We start from the raw sequence: 21,123 nt of genomic DNA on the forward strand, positions 1-21,123 counted from the left end.
ACAAAGTAATTTGCTGAAAGAATAGGCCTGTGCTGAGAAGAGACAGGGAAACTCTATATGGTGCACAAGAACATGTTGGCGAAGAGTTCAGTTTTTGTTTTTAATTACTGCAGTTTTGAAAGGCACATAAAAACATTGTAAATTTACAGGCATGCATATAACCTCCTCTGTTCCTGATTCTTAAAAACCACATCTTATGCAGGAAAAGAGTTGCACCTACTACAGCTCCTGACCCCCAGCCCCACTTGCCCACATTTCACACAATGCACACCACTAAGGACATGATACAAGTAGCATACAGTGAATGGCCATCAGAGCACTGCATCATGGCAGCAGTTTGGGGCCACATTTGCTAAGAGCTCAGGTTCCTGAAAACCTCCTTTGCTTGTCCCCCGTCTGGTTACTCCAGGGATTTGTCTATTCAAGCAACTCAATCACAGGCTATTCCCACAAGGAAAATACAGTCTCTGAAGTAGGCCAGAGAATACGTCACCAGGTCATAACGTTGTACAGGAATCCTGTGACTCACTAAGCATTTTCTGAAGGGAAATTGGAGTAGCTACACCTTAATTCAATCAGTATGTAGGAACTATCTGCAGGCAGTGCTGCCCAGTCAGCATTAGATAGGGACAATGTTGCTCCTTCTCAGAAAAGAGTCACAGAACCAGATGTGCATTACACAATCCGACCCATTTCCATCCAGTTATTGCAGCACAACATGTATTTGTCTTGGAGGCAACAGATCACTGTCTCCATTGCACTACTTTTTCTCTGCCTGGATTTACTTCTTTATATAATGAAATACAGAAATGCTATAAAAACACTGGAAGGGACCTCTTCCAATGTTCTGTATGAAAAAAATGTCTGCCTGAAAAGCTTGTAGTCCTTAGCAAACTAGTAATGTTGAATCATAAAACAGATGGTGCTTAAAAAGAGCTATAGAATTAGCAAAGTTCAGCTCGAATTCATGTGATTGTGGCATTAAGGATCCAACCCACATGATTATGGAACAAAAGCAATCACACAGCTTGGAACTTCTCAGCTCCTTACAAACTCAAGCTTTCCATTTGCAAGGTCATATTATACAGTTGTATCAAGACGTATTAGGGCAAGCAGTTCATTTGGAACTTTGGAGGGAGTGTTTGGAAGGGTTGTTGGCAGTGTGCCTCACTGTGCACCTCAGGCACACAGCTGCTCCTCAACATTTCCATGTTCCAAAGTACTTTATTCATTACTCAGCAGTGTTTCAGAGCTCTCTGAAACAGGAAGCCCATGTTGATCACCTTGAAGAACTTACACTCTCCAGGGGATGATGTTTCTGTATTTTATGGCTATTAAAAGCAAAAGGCATCCTACTGTATTTTGTTTCACCTGGAAGAAAATACTTCACCTATGGAAGACAAGAAGTGTTCAAAAGGTAAACTGTGTGTTTAATAAATCTTAAGCATACTCACATGGGAAATCATCCACAAACATGGGGTCTATATTATGCAGCAGTTCCACTCTGGGAGAAGGTCTTCCTTCACTAAGAGAGATTTCAAAAGGAAATTTTAATTACCTCCTGTAGCTCATTAGGATTCTGCATGCTTTATTTTAATGCTTTTTGTCATCTTAATAGAGAGTGAGCTCATAACTTTGAATTGATTACTATCAACTTTAATCTAAGCAGCAACAACCTTTGCCTCTACAAGTTTTCCCTAACTTCAGTGATGTTTATTTAGATTATTCATAAGTTTACTGAGTACGGAATTGGCCCTACCTTAGCAGGGTTTTACAAAAACCAATTTTAAGAGTCAAACTTCACAGCATAAGCTGGCATAGCACTTGCTATGCTCTCTGCTTATCTGAACAAGTGCTGGAAGCGTTATGGCTGGGTGCCTCAAAAAGCACCACAAGCATTGCTATACCAAAAAAAAACCACCTTTGATTTCTAATTCAGGTCACAAGGATTATTTAGATACATGTAATCTTGTATTAAAAAAGAAAATAATCCTTCTTTTTTTAGCCATTCAGTACATAGAGATGGTGAGGAGTCTGAACTTACCCATAAATTTTCTTACCTAAGTAAATCCCAGACCTAAAAAACTGAGTAAATGAAATTTACTCCTTATAAAGGGCAACATGAGTGGGAAGACATAATTAGAAAGAAACATGTCTACACAAAGACACAACAATAACTTATTATTTGACAGTGAACCTAAACACATCCATTCAGAAATTTCCAAATAATTTAAATTGCTTTTTCTTTCATTAAGGAGCTTAACTTAAGACACAAAAAATTCAACCAGGGCCCCTAAGCTTCCTGACATTAAGAATAAAAACTCAGGTAATATAAAACTCATTGGAGAGATAAGAAAAATTATACTTATTTTAACTATTTAACTATTTTATAGTTATTTTGTATATCATTAAACAGTATTTACCTGCAATTTAAATTTTGCAGTAACAAACAAAATAATATTTTTCTGTTACATTTCTAAAAACATTTCTGGATGATACATTTTGAGGGAATACAGAACTATCAAGCAGAACTAAAAGATTAAATGTATTCCGGTAATATAGTATTGTAATTAATACAGAGGAATTACATTATTTAAGCTACAATTTTAGTAATTCAATGTATAGAAACTGCCACAAAAATGGGTTTTCCCAAAATGTGGGTGAAAGCTGCCTAACTGTGCCCCCCCCCCCCCCAAGTGTATATAGTAGTCACACTCTTAATTTAAGAATGCTTGGCCTTATTTAAACAAACTTTATCTTAGATTTAATAAACTCTATGTGCTCCATAGACAGCTGTGTTCAAGCGTGCCTTTCACCATCTGTTCATAGGTAACAGTAACAAGAACCAGTTAGCAAAAGTTAAACTAGGTTTCAAATTTATAGCCTGTGATTGACTCTGCAATAACTGCAAAAACTGGGAAGGTTTTCTTTCAGTTTCTGAGCTGTATCTACATTTTCCAGAATATTTTAAAAGAACGAAACCACCAGACTTATGCTAAGTTACACAGTATCTTCCACCAGAGTCAAATACAGCACAAGTTAAGGAGTAAGTTTACTTACTCCTTACTCCTATTTACTTCTCATCTCTATAGATTCAATATTCCTATGGTGCTGCTCAGTATTCACACAGTGCTGAGTGACCAGCAGGGCCAGGGAGGGGATTCTGCCCCTCTGCCCTGCCCTGCTGAGACCCCACCTGCAGGGCTGCATCAGCTCTGGGCTCCCAGCACAGGAAGGACAGGGACCTGCTGGAGGGAGTCCAGAGGAGGCCACAGAGATGATCAGAGAGCTGGAGCACCTTCCTTTCTGGACAGGCTGAAAGTTGGGTTTGTAAAGCCCGGAGAAGGGAAGGGCTCTGGGCAGCCCTCACAGCAGCATTTCACTACTTAATGGGGGCCTACAAGAAAGACGGGGACAGACTTTTTTGCAGAGCCTGTTGTTACAGGACAAGCAGTGATGGTTTCGCACTGATGGACAGTTGATTTAGACTGGATATAAGAAAGAAATTTTTTATGATTAGGGTGGTGAAACAATGATACAGGTTGTCCAGAGAAGTAGTAGATGATCCATCCCCGGAAACATTCAAGGTCAGGTGAACAGGGCTTAGAGCAACCTGATCTAGTTGAGGATGTCCCTGTCTAAGGCATGAGGGTTGGCCTAAATGACCTTCCAACCAGCCTATTCTGTGATTCCGTATGAGCCTATGATTATACCAAACATATTCATAGCGTTCAAGCAGACTGAAGGTAACTTCCTTTATAAATTTTAACATGGACAGTGGATATTATATACTAAACATGGCTATTTACATTACAGCTGATAGAATGTAAAAAATAAAGATTATACTTGCATTAATGTAAGTGTTTCATGCAGCAGTTGCCATTATTACTGAATCCATTTTTGTTCTGGGATAGAGTACTGTTCTTAGTATCTTGGATGTGATTTATATGTAATCATCATATTTACTCCCTGAAGTTTATGGCATCACTGCATTAAGCTCCATGGAGCTACTACAATGGTACAGCACTGCTTTTCAGTTTGAGTGCTAACCCAGTAATTATTGTTGTACAGAGCATGGATATTAATAACCAGCATATATCACAAAACAATACCCAAAGAATCTGGCATTGCATGTTGAAAAAGCCACCTGCCTCACAGCAAAAAACATCAGAAAAACAGAAACAACATTGTGGAGACAACAGATAGGAAATTTATGCCTGTAAAAGAGATCTGTTTCCCTGGAACTGCCTTAACTCTGCCCTCCTTTCCATTAACAAAACTCCACAGAGACACAGATGCAACTAGAGATTCACCTTGACAGATGTACTGCAAGGGTATTTTGCATCAGGAATATAGTCTAGCCAGGAGAGCTACAATAACAAAGCAATAATATTCTCTAGGGAAACCTGTCTTTGTATTTTAGTAACTGCCTGGGTAACCGTATCTTACAATGCTTTAATTTTAGAATATTTATTTTTAGACTTCAATATCCTAATACGTCATCCCTCCCCCTAAACATAAGGAACTTTTTATATTGTCTGGTTATTATTCTACCCTGTCAGATGGTAGAATAATTAGGATATGTCCTTATTATTTAATTAAATAGCTAAAAGCTGCTGTTTTTCAAAACAGTCCTCTATGTAAGAACAGCTTAATGAAAGCATGTGGCCTAACTTCAGTGATGGTATGAGAATCAGCTAGTTTGTTCTTCTGATTTGCAAAGTTCTTAAAATGTACCAAAAGCCCTATTATTCCTTAGTGAGCACAAACAAAGACCTACAAGCAATCTTTCACTTTTGTTGTTTGTTAAACAGCCAGAAGGTGTCCTTGGCAAGGAATCCAGGGTTTTTCAGGGTAAGTGTGTTTGTCTTGCACAAAAACATTCACAGTGTCAGTAAGCAAAATCTGAGTCTTTATAACCTTGTCATTTTTCTCTAGGTCTTATTTTTAATGTTTTCCTAAAATGATTATATTTCAATATGTGGGAAATGAACATACTCTCAGCTTTACACTGCTCTTTCTCCTGCATTAATTTATATCACAACAATTAATTTTTTTTTAAAACAGGTGTTTGATTTCTAAAATAAATGCTCCCATTCAGTACAGAATAATTGAAGCTGATCTTACTTAATTTACTCCACCCAATCAGTTAAGATATTTCATCATTATAAAAGTATAAAAATGAAACCTGCCTTACAAAATATGTAAGTAAGACTTTAAACTCTCTGCTTAATAATAAGCTCTGAGAAAATAATAGTTACTTGTACTGTATTTAATACTGAATCTCTCAGTGCCTATCATACTCTGTCATGTGGTCTACAATTCCATTTTTCTGTTAACGCAAAATAAATACTTTCTCTGAGCATGGACACACTAGATATTCAGTGCTGAAAATAAAGATATATCAAAAAATGTATCAACGAAAGAAAAACTACTTTGCCAAGTGTCTTTATTTCAATAGAGTAGTAAGCATCTGGAGAACAGATGTTTCTTAAAAATGCAACTGCCTTTTGTGATACTTGCTTGGAAATATGCAGTACAATTTAGACTCTTTGACTGGTTGCAGTTTAATATCATTCTTGCTATTCTCAAGTGCATTTTTGTAAAATCTATCAGCGATATTATCACCGTACTTTCAGAAATTATTTGTAATACATTCACGGTTTTAGAGCTATATTGTTGTCTTACCCATGATAACCTAAGGCAAGATAATAGGGAAATATACTATGATTTATTATTTATTTATGAACCTTTATAAAATGTTGATACCTGAGACTGGAAAGATCTGATAGCTATCTAAAAATGGGTTGACACAATGACACCATGCTAAGTTATTTGCAAAAAGAAGTGAAAGACATCAAAGAGGAAGTTATACTTCATTTCAAATGCACTTGGAGAAAATAAAATTTACATAGTACTGGTTGAATTATATGCTGCAACAAAATTTTGCAGAGAAAAATAGTCCAAAATAGGTATGGATGGAGAAAGAGTGGTAAAATCTGTGTGTGAAGACAACATCATAAACACAAGAGCAGGGAAAGGCCTCTTGTAACGACCCATTTTAATGAGAATCCAGACCAGCATGTCAGCACAGCCCCAGCACATCGAGGCCAGTTCCACTTGACAGGGGTCTCTGGAAGCAAAGCAGTGATGACCCACAGAGGTACTGCAGGACACAGATGCAGCAGACACAAACAGGCATAACTGGAACCCATGTGCAGTTACCAACCTACGAAGAGCACAGAAGAAGCTTGAAGGACTTCACACCTGGCATCCCTGGACCTTTGCACCACAGCAACAGATGCTGGGCCCATGGGTTCACAAACATCATGGTGTGGGGATGCCAGGTGGATGGCTTGAAAACCTCTGCCCCTGTGTTTCGCTGGGCAGACTTCCTAGACACACACACACACACCTCTTGGTAAGACTGTCTGGCAGTGAGCAAAACCTGCTCTATTTAAGTTTCAATTTCAAATAAAATCATATTCCTCTTTTATTAAGTCTTTCACTGATACAGTGCTGAAACAGTAAAGGGTCAGCAGATGGACTTGGAAAGAGAAGACAACCTTTTGAGTTAAAAATCCCTGTCAAAGAGGTTTTAAGTACCATGCAAATTTTTACCTAAGAGTTCAAACAGTGGGAACCCAAACACTGTACTTTCTCAGTTTCATGCACTGTATGACAGAAACTTAAAAGTAGGTTACCAAAAAGAATGTATTTTTAGTTAAGAATGTCACCAAAAGAAGGTATTTTTGTCTACAAGATGTGTGCTCCTGAACATCACCTTTTCCTGCTATTTCCTTCTAATTGTTATCTGTCTTCTGGTTCTTTAGGCCAGAATTAAGTAGACAAGGTATGAAAGGAACACTTGGCTCTCATGTGACTCTCAGCACTTCTTTGCACTACAAGTACTTAATATTAATTGGTGTCATGTTAATGTGATTCCTAATTTGGACTACCAGTCATTTAAAGTCATGATAGAAAGTTCATCTTGGTCTAGAATTTCAGAAATCATTTAAAAATTTATGTTGAATTTCTGTGTATTGAATATATATTCCTATTTCTATAGTATATTACATTTATACATAGTTATTTTCGGTAGTATAAGATTTATTATAAATTATTGCATTATATGATTATATTTTTAGTATTACATGAACATCATATTAAGAACTCATTTTTAAAATACTGATCATTAATAGACAGATATCACTGAAATACATTAAATATTTTTTTGACTTCTGATATCTGCACCATCCCATATATTCTTTTGAATACCTAAATCAAGGTTCCAATTTTATGATCTTTTTCCTTTTGATTACACACATATGAACCAGCAGGCTCAGGATTAAAGTGTCCTCCCCCCAGAAAAAAATCACAAGAAGCTTATGCATTTATTTATATTAGACTGTACTGAAAAAAAAAAAAGATGTAACACAGTGATTAATTTTCCTTTTTCAAATGAGTTAGAATCTTAGCAAGTTATAATTTCATTCACTGTGAGTCATTTGGTCCCAAAAAAACAACATATTTGAACTTTTCATCAGATATCACCAAAAGGGCACTATGCATTCATTGTTTGCTATCCAATATTCAAGTGACCTTTTGAATTATGGTCATGAAATTTAATATACTCATTTATCCCTATTACACGGGAAAATCGTGTGAGATTTGACATTTTGGCTGCAAGGTCAGCCAAGGAATAGCCTAATAGTTAGAAAACCTGACTTGTTACCTGTCCAGACAGAGGCCCTCTCTTTGACCCACCCAAAAACACTGGTAGTCACCTGTTCCCTGGCAGTGCCAGTAAAGATTGCATTCATTCCCTTTACAAAGACAGAAATGCAAACGGCAGCAGCGTGCTGGCACAGTTGTACTTATCCTTCCCAACAACTCTCTTGCTGAAGTAACCTGATCTGAGAAGATGAATCCATTGCAAAAATACATGGTTGAAACTGAAGTTGAAGTAGGCAGGAATTCTAATGGTAGCTGGAAGAAAAGTCTATGGTGTAGGTGTAGCCTGGATCTTGCTGGTGCTAAGTTTCCCCACAGGAGCACTGACAAGTAAAACATTTTACTTTTTCTGGCTGGATGGGAGTCTCCATTTCTTCCTGGCAGTTAATGATCCTTGGCCTCAATTATACATATCGTTATCTTCTTCCACTTGGGAGAGAGCCACACAGTACACCTGGGCACAAGGCCATGAGCTTCCTGTAAACTCTAGCTACTGCAGAAAACCACCCCTTAGCTCTTTAGAAACACAGGCAACACTAAGAATGAAATCAAGATTACCAGCTTCAAACAGGTAATGCTACAGGTATAGACAAACCAATTCTGAACTCAAGACATAGGGTTTAGTTCTGGGGAGATTTTATTTTTCACTCCAAGATCCATATAGATTGATCCATGGATGGGTACATGGTTCAAATCTGCCTACTCTAACTCTCAATTTCTCATCTCAGTCCCTAACTCAGACAGCACTCCTGCTCATGCTTGTTTAGGAATTGCTTTTAACTATTGCAATTCCCAGTCTAGGATACTAAGACACACAAAAAAAGACGGGGACAAAAGGTGATAACGCACATAATATGGTATGATCTACGTGCTATAAAAGCAGAACAAAGGCTACCAAAAGAAACAGAACACTAATTTTCAACTGAATTGTGTGTAGGAAATGGAATTGTTAGTCTTTTTATTCTGCTTTAGCAGTATTGAACTTTCCATCCTAAATTATTCTTATGTGAATTGAAACTATATTCAAAGAACTACTAAAAAAACATAACTTCTAAAAAGACAGACAACAGGATTTAGCCCTATAATGAATACATTATATGCAGCACAGAAAATGAAGAAGAAAAGGAATTTAAACAAACCCAATTTTTGCAAAACTAAAGGCTGGTCACAGAACTTTCAAATTCTGCAGAAACTTAGGTTTTAAGGACTTTGTAATCCTTTTCAGTGGAATAAAAGAACATTGAAATAACCCAGCTGGAGCTATGTTGCCTCTTTTTCCAGTCATCTAAGCATGTCTGCACTGTGCTTTTGAGTATTTCAGCTTGCTTGAATCAGTCACAACATCATGACCTTCAGGAATCAGGTCAGGTGTACTTTGTACTCGATCTCAAAGGCTTTTCAAGACACTGGACAGCATGGCACAGGTCTATGCAAATGGTTAAACTATGAGCCAGGCTGACAATTCCTGTACTGGACTAACAAACCATCAAAGTGGGATCCATGTTCAGAGAATTTTATGTCTGCACAGATTTCCCATATGTCCAGTTCCAGATGCATACTGCAGACACACCTAACTGAGCTCTGTAGAGAGCAGGGTTTGGTCCATAAAATTTACTTACTTGTACTCTATGCTGTGCAAAATCAATTAGCCTACTTCAAGATCACAGAATGTTCTTGAAGAAGTATACCATGCTTGTGAGCTGTTATGTTCATACTGAAAAATTCAAAATACCAAGTTAAAGCTGTATGAAGGCTTTGCATCTGCAACCAGAATTCATTTGCTACCTGGATAATTCTCTCATAGCAGAATTGACTGCATTTATACCTTCCCTCTTTTACAGGAAATGAACAGGTTATATTTCCCTCCCCATTCCAGTTCCATTTCCTGGGCTGATTAACTTCTTCTTGTACCAGAATGATGACTTGGTGATTTGACATGAAAGTTACCTGATAGTGTTCCAAACATCAAAGCCATCCAAAGGCTTAGTGCCATTGGTATGTCCTCCAGCCAGGTGTACCAGAGTTGGCAGCCAGTCAGAGATATGGATGAGTTCATGACTTTCTACACCTTTTTGTTTCAGCAAAGGACTTGCAACAAAGCCTACACCTCTCACTCCTCCTTCCCAGAGGGTCCATTTTCTCCCTCTCAGTGGCCAATTATTCCCCCCTGCTAAAGTTTGTCCTCCATTATCTGAAAAACAAATAAACAAAAAGAAATCTTGGTAAGAAAGAAACAGAACAATCCTCCCCACAACACCTTTTTATCCATTTGAAAAAATATTTTCACAATACAGCTATGTCACATGAGTATTTGCATACTGCTGTTAGGTGTCCATATAACGTCAAACATTCAGGGCCAAGCAACAAACATATGTTACATTTCAACACCTACAAACTACATCAATGAAAAGCTATCACTAGGCAGAAATTATCCCATACTAGAAGACAGTAATTTAGAAAGACTGTGCTAAGAATGACTTCTGACCATGATTCAAAACACCATTAGGTATCCAAAGCTTTCAGAACCAAAGACTTCAAAAATTTAGTTTCAACTAATTTAAAGATCTCAAGGAAAATTGCTATCAATGCCATCATTAGTACTCAGAACACATTGGTTTCCAAAGCAGTATACTATGCTTAAAATGGAAACCCGTTATTCCAGTCGCAGGACAATACTCGCACATCCAGTTTTGAAAGCAGGGGTTTTTCCATATTTTTAGGCAGCCACACATAAGGTTAGACAAAACAGGGCTTCCTTCTCCTCAGACAGGAGGAGATAAAGCCCTAATAAAATGAATTTAAACTAACATAACTGAAGTGATTCAGAAATTTAATTTCTTGTTTGGTGAGAATAACATATAAGGTGGTTACAGAAAAAGCTGAATCACCATGACTACAGAAATATCTACATGAACTCAAGATGGCTCATGGTATGCTTTTATTTTTAAGTCTCTCTGACCAAGCTTCCACGCTTAGGATAAAACCCAGATCCTTGAAGTTAACAGTAATGATTCTTTGAATTTACTTCAGTACTCTTATACAGTTGTTCTTGCTTAAACCTACTGTAATGTTCTCATAAGAGTCATTGCTGGCCATTCTGTAAAGCATAATTTTCCTCTATTTTAATGAGGTTAAAATTACTTCAAATAGTATTTGCTGAATTGACATTCAGTACAATTTGATGGGTTTGTATTTTATTTTCTAATTAAAAAACTTGAATTTGAGGGAAGAAACAAGAAGTCCAATCCCTTACAGAAGAACTTCACTGTAACCAGCACAAAATAATCTTTCTGGTTGACAACAGTTCAAGAAGCATTTGGACATATTCTTGGGCACAAGGTGGGATCCTGGGGGATGGTCCTGTGCAGGGCCAGGAGTTGGACTCAATCGTCCCTGTGGATCCCTTCCAAGTCCCTTTCAACTCAGCATATTCCGTGATTCTGTTTTTAATTAGGAAGCAAGGTAAACCCCCACAACTTTCTACCGCACTTTTGTTTTACAAAGGAATAAACCACGGATATCTGTGAAAACTTTGAAAGGCAGAAGCCTAAGCTAAATGAAGCACTTGGCAAAAAAAAAAATTACTTGAAAAGAGTTAAATGTCCTGTGGCCCAACTAGCTTCCAGTTGGGTTGCCCATGTTCCTGCATTTTTGGATTAAAAAGAAATTAATGAAGACTGCTACTATTATTTCTTGCACAACAATGTTCAGCTCTGAGATCTGAGAACTTAAAGCAGTTGCTGTTACAACAAAAATGAAAAAAAGAATTATGTCAGACCACAACAATCAGTTTCAACAATTCCCTCTTCTCATAATGTAAACAGGAATTCCTGTCAGAGATACTCATGGGACAGAGTTTTCAGAAGGTTTTAACCTTTGGTGGCCTTAGAATAAAAGGCATTTGACTTTTAATACAGGCACACTGTATTAGAGCAGAGTTTGGACATACAGAGGAATCAGAATTTAAATATTTCACATAACTGCTTTGTATCACAGACTGCTCACTGTCTGTGTCTGTTCAATAGCAGTACAAGAGGATTTTTCTAATTCCTGATTATCAGCAACAAAGTACCAAGGAAATTATAGAAGTAGTATAGTGGTATTTCTGAAGAATAGGGGGAGAGAAGTTTCCACTTCTCGGGTTACAGTCAAATCCAGTCAAATCTTTATGTTACTTACTTTTTCCTTGCTTTCTCTAAAAACATTCACATTCTGCCAGTTTCTCTACACAATAACTTCCCTGATAAAGGGAGTCTATCTAACATACATTCTGAATTAAATTTGTATCTTTTATTAATAGTATATCAAGTTTAAAAGAAAAGGGAGAAAAATTGTGTTTTGATAGTTGATCTGATATGCAAATTAAAAAACAATGAACATATGAAACAAGGCTCATCCCCCTCATTTGGCTGCTCATTCTCACATTGTTAAAACATTACTTTTTCCTTCCTTAGGAATTTATGTTCAAGTGCTCCTTCCTGCATAATTTCTTGACTGAATTATCAAGAAAGTGTTGAAGGAGGGAAAAGGATGGTTTCTGTTTTGATTATTAAGGTCTGTTTCCTCTCTAGGTAGGCAGAATGTAAATGATGTGACACTAGCAGCTTGCATGTAAGGAACACCTTCTACACAGTCTGAAATGTTATCAAGGACTTAAAATACCTACACTTTGTTAGAGAGGAGCTGGTTACATAACAATGAAAGACCCTAATGGGATCTGTATTGATAAAATATTAAGCTAACTACTAAATAATAAAGGGAGAGGGAATAAACAAGAAGCCACTGATTGCATGGAGTACAGACCTGACAGAAAGTCTACTCAGGACTGTAATTGCTGTTGGGATCTTGGTTTTACCTCCAGGAGTATGTCTGGACAGCAAGAGACAAGATGGGCACCAGCTCTGTGTGTGTGTGTGTTCAGGTACATTTCCTCTAAATCAAGAGATGTGGATGTATATATTGATGCTAAGAGCTTGCATGGGTTCAGAAAGTCAGTGAAGTTAAAGTTGAAAAAAAGTATATAGTTCCTATATGAAAACACATGACCTCAGTCGCAGGAGTTTCTTTGGCCACAAATGCTGAAGATTTGCAAGTTTTCACAAAAGTTTCCTAGACATGTGCCACGAAGAATTGCCACAGTGAGAGGGTTCCTGGCCAGACAGATCCTTCATCTGTGGAAGCACAACCACTCTTATTTTCTCCCAAATGAGTTATTCCTTACTAATTCCTTATGCTCTTTTACCCATGTATCTCAAACTTGGAACTAATTCCAAATCCAAGTGAAAACTCATATTTGTTTAAAACACATACTTAAAATCCATCTAGGTGTGAGACAAATGGAATCATTGCTCCTTCATGTTCTACACTGACTTCATATCCAATTCTAAATCCATTTCAAAACAATATTTTCTGAACTATTTATCATACATTTTTGTAACCATTTCTCTCCATGAATTATCCTATCTTATGTCAGAAGACAGTCTCCAGAGCAAAGCTTTTGGAATCAAGCTACCTACACTTTGTGGACCCGATTTATAAGATTGCTTAGAATTAAAGTTTCAGCCTCGGTACTTCAGCTGAAAACACAAGCCTCCCCCATGCATGATACTTCATTATTTCTTTGCTGGAGACAAACATCAAATAAGATTTTCATTAAAAATTGTGAAATAGTGTGGAAAATGTAGTGAGTGTATGTTTTTTCTTATCTGTAGAATAGCTTTTGCAATTACATCTACATAATTTAGACTATAGCAGTACCCACAACACACTAGGGGTATTAAAAATTGTAAAACTAACCAGCTCTTGTCCCTGAAGAAATGATGAAAGGGGAGTGAATAAGGCTGTATATAGAAATTAGGCCACTTGGCATAAGTATTATCTAGCCAATTTATGCAGCTTTGTTTTCTTTCTTTAATAGAAGAAATACACATTTCTTTAATAGACGAAATACACATTTTTAAAGAGCTTTATTCCTTTCTTGGCTTGGCTTGCTTTGAAAGACTTTGTTTCCCACAGCATTAATCACTCCTATTATGTATTATTTTAATGAAGGGGTTTCCTAGATGCTTTATTTCCATTCTCACTGAATTTGCTTCTACAAGTTGAAATTTGTGGCAACAAATGAGAATATGAGGAAGAGCCAGTTTCACTAATACAAGAATGGGCTGAAACAGAATTTTTAGCAGGCACCACCACCACCACCAATGAAAAAATGCACAGCACACATATGCTGGGTAAATGACAAAACAAGAGAATATAGGAGAGCAATGGAAGCATCCTGGCTACTTTAAAAGGTAGTTTCCATCAAAGCTGAATCAACACCAGCTTCAATGGAACAAGTAGAAACAACAAAAATATGTCACAAAGTATCTCCATCCCAGAAAAAATTAGGTGAAAATAGGACATATTTTCAACACAGAAAAACAGAGAATATAACCTATTCTTAAAATGCAGGTGATTGCCTTTCAAACTACTGTGGTTCTCTTATTAAAAATAAAGAAGAGGAAGGGTTACTTTAAAAACTATACTTAACAAAAACCTTTCAACATAAGAAAATCAGATGCAAAGTAAAGTTTGTGTGTCTTGAATATACAACTTTAAAAATGAAGGCAAATGTTTCTTCTCACAAACATCTGCTTTTGTAATTAATATTCATTGTCATATACATGAGAAAGAGTTTAATTTGCTAAATCTGTAATTTCTAAACTGTAAGAGATGTTTTGCAGGAGTTTTTAAGGGAATCAATAAACAAGACTATACAGCGAGGCCCTTCTGTTTCTCCCAAATACTTCTCTGAAGAGTTGCCAGCTGCCAAACATTTTGACTAGCAGTGTATTTATACAGTGATGTGGGATGCATGTAACTAGCAAGCAGTTTAATGATTAAGATTTCTTTAAAGAAGAGATGGACAATAAAAAACATCAATTCTGAGAGCAATAACTAACAAAGCACAGATTCAAGTCTTTGGATGGACTCACTTTCTCACAAAATTACCCTGAACTGAAGCAACAGTCTGCTTCGCACTCTAAAGATACCATTGGAAATGGATGCTCACAACCATGGGGAAAGCTTTATATGGGATTTGTACTTCACTAGACAGTGGAAAACCAAAAAAAAGGTAAAAGTGTTGATTTATGAACAAACTGACAAATGCCCGTCCCAGGATCATGAACATCTCTTGCCTGCATGCATTCATTGCCAAGAAAAATGCACAGTAGTTGCTGAACTCAAGAGCAATATTAATAGCATTAATAGATTTGTTTAAGCACCAGAGATGACTTCTCTGAGAAATTCAGTTTAGACTGATCAATGGGCTTGAAAGTTATTTTTAGGAAAAGAAATGAAATGAAAACAAGTACTGTAATACTGTGTAAGGCCAGCTCTCTAATAAAGTAAGCTTAATCTTCCCAAGTTGTTCACATTAAAAAAAAATAAATCCATTCTTGTCTAGGCAGTGGAATGAAAAAACTTATTTAAAAAGCTATAAAGAGACCTTTATGTTTTATTTTTTGGATAGTGGGCAAACACAACAATAAGAGTTTCCAAAGACCACCTAAATAAAACATAGGCAACACCCTAGCTTTTCCACAATGTGGACATGTGGGCCAAGCGACTTCCTCCTGTGACTTCTACTGCCTGCACATGCTATCTCAGCAGCTTTTGATCACAATCCTGCATCACATTAATGGTTTAGAATAGAGGTACTATTTTCTCTGCAAACAGGCCAGAAATTAGTCTTCATTTAAAGATATTCCTTGCTGGTTTTTTTGTCAAGTCTTAGATAGGGCTTAAGTGTGTAGATTAAAAGTGATAAATAGTACATTAAAACTTTTTGCCTTTTTTTTTCCCCAAAAGAAACAATGTGTTGTCTTGTACAGCTACCTATTTTCAAACAGACCAGGCCTTGTTTCAATTACACTACAGGAAAGAGAATTTTATTTTTCTTCCTAACAGAGCATATGTTTTTTGTCTCCCTTGTGACCACTCAGGTTGCTGCATTCTTCTTTCAACCACAACTGAGCTACACCCCTCAGTCCCATTGACATGCCTGGCAAATCGTTCTAGACAAGCTCTTCCGAGAGGGCTTCCTGGAATTTCTCCAAAGATTCATCCAGCACTGTATTTGGGGCTGTGATTAAGCAGTTTTCCCCCCAGCACTTCTTTTCATTTTGCATTTTCTTGGTTCAAATAATAAAGAGCTACCCATAAGTCTCCTTACAAGGGAAAAAAAAAATCACTCTTGCTGACTACTTGAGTCAGACAGCAGGAATACTTCACAAACATACTCATCATTTGCATAAACTGTCTTCAACTTATTCTGCACCTTCCATTCTGCTGAGATAAGTGTGTTTAACTGTGTGATACATACTATACAAGCTGGATTACAGTATCAGAACTTAATTTTAAGTATATGTCCTAACAATCTTAATTCTCAAGGTAAATTTAACAATGGTTTTTGGCATTTGTAGGACAAGGAGTAATACGGAAAATCTTTATGACAATAATTTTAGAAAATACAAAAGTAATTATTTAATTACTACCAGAACAATAACAATCTTAAGAAAAAAAGTTCTCTTCCAGCCAATAATCCAATATTGTAAGTATTTTTTATCTATATACTTCAGTGCACAACAAATTCTGCATAAATAAATTTTAGCAGTAAATTACAGAAGATCAAAAATGCTTGCTATCACACAGACACACACACAAAATTAAACATGTTAAATGTTTTATGTTACTGAGGTTTGCAAATTTAAATACTTCTTGGATACTTATATTCATTTTTTAAAATAGCTATCCAAAATTTTAACACATCTGTATGTATATAACTCCTATACCCACTGATCAACATTTATGATTTGACTTATTAGGAATCAGTCAAAAAAGAAAAAAAAAAGAAAAGGTGAGAGAAATCAGGTGCAATGAAGTGCTGTGTGCCAAGAAAATCTCTGACTGTGAAAATACTTTACTATCCTATTCAGAACACAGCCCAAATATATAATTTGAAATAATAAATCCGCAAGGGCAAAGAAAGAAAAAACTTTAAATATCTAGAATTACATAAATACAATTAGGTATTGTGAATCAATTCAGTATTTTTTTCATGTACTTATGACAACTTTAATCAACCATTAGAGTCTTTAATGATCTAGTATAACATTTCTGGTTCCTGGCTACCAATGCCCAGGTCTCCTTTTTCCTGAAAATAATTATAAAACACTTGCCAAATAATCCTTATGTACCTACAGTACTTCTCAAATCCAATATTGGCGTGCCCCAGCTTTTTTTTCTGTTTTCCACCTGTACTTTAGCTCCTAGTCTTGTTTTGAATTGATTAATTTCTCTAAAGCTGCGATAGAAAACTCCCATGCTCTTTGATTTCTCCTCAAGGGCCCCTGCAGTAAGCTGATCTAGCACACATCTGTCTGATATGCAAACTGTGCCAAGCTCTGTTTGAAAGCCCTGTCTAAAGCCACACAATATTTTTGAAGTGAGTACAGACCAGAAGAAAAAAAACAACTTCAATTTATTTTATAATGTAGTGCACTTCAATATGTTATCAAATGAAAGCATCTTCAAAATTAGGAGAAAAAACCTTTTAAGCTTCTGCTACTCCTGAAACTAAAGGCTGCTACCATCCTAAAGCCATGAACTGTATGCAACCTAACGTGAAATATGTGCATAAAAAGTTTGAAGGGGAAATGTGGTCAATAATGACTCCCATTCCAGTTTCTTGCCTCTGATTAATATATTAACGGTTTTGTGAAGAAAAGAGTGAAACTAAGGTAGTTTCTCTTTGCTAAATGGAACAGAATCTCTCCTATATGCTCCCTCATTGCATTTTAAAAAAATAACTGTTGTAACTCAGAAGGATGTTCAGCTTCCAAGTGCATCCCCCATCCCTCCCTACCAAACAGAACAGACATGTCCATATGGTAAACAGACAATAATAAGAGGAGGACAGGATAAGGCCAACATATGACCAAAAGTATGCTGGGAAGCACTGAATTTTACACATTAAATTTTCTAAGGGCAGAGACTGTCCAACAGCTGGCAGTACCTAGGTGTTTTTATTCAGTAAAAGCATTCAGAAGTTTATTCTGCATACATTTGGGTTTCTTCCTTTACTTCTGGAAGCAGCATGACACTTTTAGAACAAGTCTAGTGCTATTATCAAAATAATCCTATGGATCTAATTAGAAGTCATATTTATAGCAGCTTTTGGAAGAAAGAAAGCAGGAAGTAGGGATGCTTTTACTGTACTTACAGATACTCTTTATAAGCAGCAACCAGCCAAAACCACACCTTCAGAGGTATGGAAAGATCTGACCTCAGACCTGCTACATTTGTACTTTAGGCTGCAAGTTGTAAGGTAAGAAAAGAGGATGCTATCCCAACTGTGAAGACAGGAGCTGGTGGAAAACTAGTTTCATATTTATTGCTGATCAGAGCCATATACTAGAAAAGAGATCACTGAATTCACATGAAGCAGAGACAGTGAGGTGCATACGGCCCACAGGGAAACTGATAACCATAGGGGAGCATCATTTCACTTTTCTCAAGTGTCATTTCAGGGAGAGAAGAAATGACTACTTTTAAAAAGAAAAAAAAAAAGTAAGACAACCCAAAAACCCACTTCCAGGGATAGGAAGCTGCCAAAACTTAGAATTAAAATGCAAACAGCAGAGACCTAATCTAATATACAGGCATTAAAGCCCCAGGGTTCTTCCCAGAACCCATATTTTCCATCCTAATATCCTGTACCCCCTTTTTCTTGGAGTTTATTTGAGAGGAAGCTGCTCTGATTGCCTTCTGTCACTCCTCTGGCACACAATAAACAGAGCAATCTGGAGTTGATTTAAGCCATTTAGCACATCAGGATACAGCTGGGAAAGGTTTTGAGAGAAAGGCTGGGGAGAAAGAACAGAGCTGCACACAGTCCAGCCCAGCCTGTGCACAGGAAGGTGGTGCAGATGGGCACCTTCCAACACCATCACTTGCAGACAGGGAAAACTGCCCCATGGTGAAACTCTCAATCAGCCCAGGAACAGCAGAAACCTCGGTGCAAGGAATTTAGAAATCCATTCCTAAAAGGAGGAGTGGCAGGGCCACTCCTTCATGTAAGGAGTATAACAGCTGATCCTTGGCCATCCAGTAGTAACCCAATCCCTCCTCTGTGTCTACCACTTTAATATTTCACCCTCTATAAGCCAGATGTCTTTTTTTCTTCTTAAGTTTAGACACATGCATTGGTTTTACACTGTGCAAAGGATGACTTGATTCCGGCCATTGGACAGATTTACATCTGTTTTTTACATCACTTTTGTTTGAGCTCTTAATCTCTCGGGGCCCTTGCTATACCCAGAATATATTGACTGAGTTCATTACCAGAAAGAAACACATACCTGCCAGCAAAATAATATAAAAATGAAACAAAAGTCTTTAGTTATTACTTACCACAGGGGACATTTTTAAAAAGTGCAGCATGCACTTTAGGAAGAAGTATGCGTCCATATACTAATTCTCACACTGAGCACATAAACCACAAAAACTGAAACTCTTTACTCCAAAGAGTGAAAAAAATAATATTCTTTATAACACTAGTCTTACAGAGGGGATGAGAAAGGCTAATCATTTTGTGATCAGTTGTAACTGTTTTGCTTGCTGTAGGCTGTGTCATTCTCTGAGAGATTTTGATCATGAAAAGAAATAGGTAATTTTATTGAACAATGTGGAAATGCAACCATTTTCTCGTCTCATATAGGCACGTCTAGCATTGTCTGAGGCTCTCCCAACAGCCACCTCAGCTTTTGTTAAATGCAACCAAGTTTGCAGGGGAGGAAAGGGGTTATAAGTTAATATGGTGATAGAGAAACACAAGTAATGGAGAGTAATGGAAGTTTACATAAATAATATGTGTTCCCTCTAATGACCAAAGCAGGGTTTTTAACCAGTTTCCATATATCCGTTCTTCAGCAATGGATTATGTTTTCCAGGCAGGGAAATGACAAGTAAGCTATTTGCTGAACGAGTGACTCAGAATACGTTTTGCTTGTTATTCCTTTCTTTAACAACTTTGCTTGGTTACAAGTAACAATGGCTGAATAATATACTGCTGAATCTAAAAAAAGGATGTTAAGCTGGACAAAATTGAGCCTATGTTCTCCAAAAACCAGAAAAAAATAGCATTTACAGTTGTGCCTTATACTCTCCTCTCTTTCATTCTGTCACGTCAATGCTACATTCAAGTGAGTGACAAGAAGGAACACCTAAATTCAAAATTTTTAACTTATTAATGATTATTTTATTCCAACTTTGTTATTTTTTCCCCCAGCTACATGCCAAAACATGCCCTCTTTAATTACTCCCATGTTTGAATCTCTGCAATCTGCCTGCACCATGCTAGTTCAGTAAGGTCACCAGCAATTTCCTTTTGGCAAGATCCAACCTTTCTCCAATATCATCATCCTTGAACTTTCTGCCACTTTAGATCATATTTCCTGAATCCTGAAGTTGTGAAATCTCTCCTCTTGGCAACATCTAACTGTACAGACCACATTCAGTCCTCAAATATACACTATAACTCTCAAACATTTTTCAGGGGAGTTGTTCATATGCACAACAGAAATGACTGTGGACTTCAACAGAATGGTTAAATTGCATATTTTGCTCTTTGTGGGCATTATAGTTTTAATGGTTTTGTGCCTAATGATCATTCCCTAGAAACATTTACCCTGGAAAATCTATCCTTTACAGGGCAAGTTTTTTTCTATTTACATTCCCAAAAGTGGGAAAGAAGCAGAAAAATCCAAAATGCACTAACAGATTCCTCTGCTCAAAGACAGTATTTCATTATACAATGCTTTAGGGCCTGGATGGTCAAATGATTCACAGTACACCCATACTTCAGAAATAAGCAAATCCTATCATTTTCAGAAGACATCTTGCCTTCTTTTTCTCTGCAAATTTCTTATCTAATGTAGTGATATTAAAGCTATAAAGCAGATGTGCTTTATGATTCAACCTATGCTTGCCAAATTAATTTCTCCACTATTGCTTGACATTCCTGATGCCACCAGCAGTCAGAATTTATAATCTCATTTATATCACTGATCAAACCACCCACATCATCCTTCCTCAGCCTGCTTAGTCCAACCTGCATGAAGAAGTATTAAGTCATAGGGTAGGTCACTGCAAATGAGGGGTGGCTAGAGGTGATGGTGCCATCTCAAGCGGTGAGCTCCCCTAATCTCCACATTTACAGCTGCAGTTTTATCTTCCTTGAAAAGGACTTCTGCCCTCATGAGTAACCACTACCTGACTCATATATTAGTGAGTCCAGAAGTTATATATTCCCTCTACTCCCACTTTAGCAAGGGAGTTTTACTA

At 37.0% G+C, this 21,123-nt stretch overlaps 1 protein-coding gene across 1 annotated transcript in view; it reads right to left on the reverse strand.

Annotated features, from left to right (window-relative positions):
* Positions 1 to 21,123, reverse strand: part of ARSB (arylsulfatase B) — a 65,773-nt gene that overhangs the window by 25,512 nt on the left and 19,138 nt on the right. The window contains exons 5-6 of the mRNA XM_054652117.2: positions 9,682 to 9,925; positions 1,455 to 1,525 (exon numbers count right to left, since the gene is read on the reverse strand). Of these exons, the coding sequence (XP_054508092.2) occupies positions 1,455 to 1,525; positions 9,682 to 9,925 (315 nt within the window). The remainder of the gene's footprint in view (positions 1 to 1,454; positions 1,526 to 9,681; positions 9,926 to 21,123) is intronic.

Source organism: Agelaius phoeniceus, chromosome Z (assembly GCF_051311805.1).
Source record: "Agelaius phoeniceus isolate bAgePho1 chromosome Z, bAgePho1.hap1, whole genome shotgun sequence".
NCBI classification, from domain to species: Eukaryota; Metazoa; Chordata; class Aves; order Passeriformes; family Icteridae; genus Agelaius; species Agelaius phoeniceus.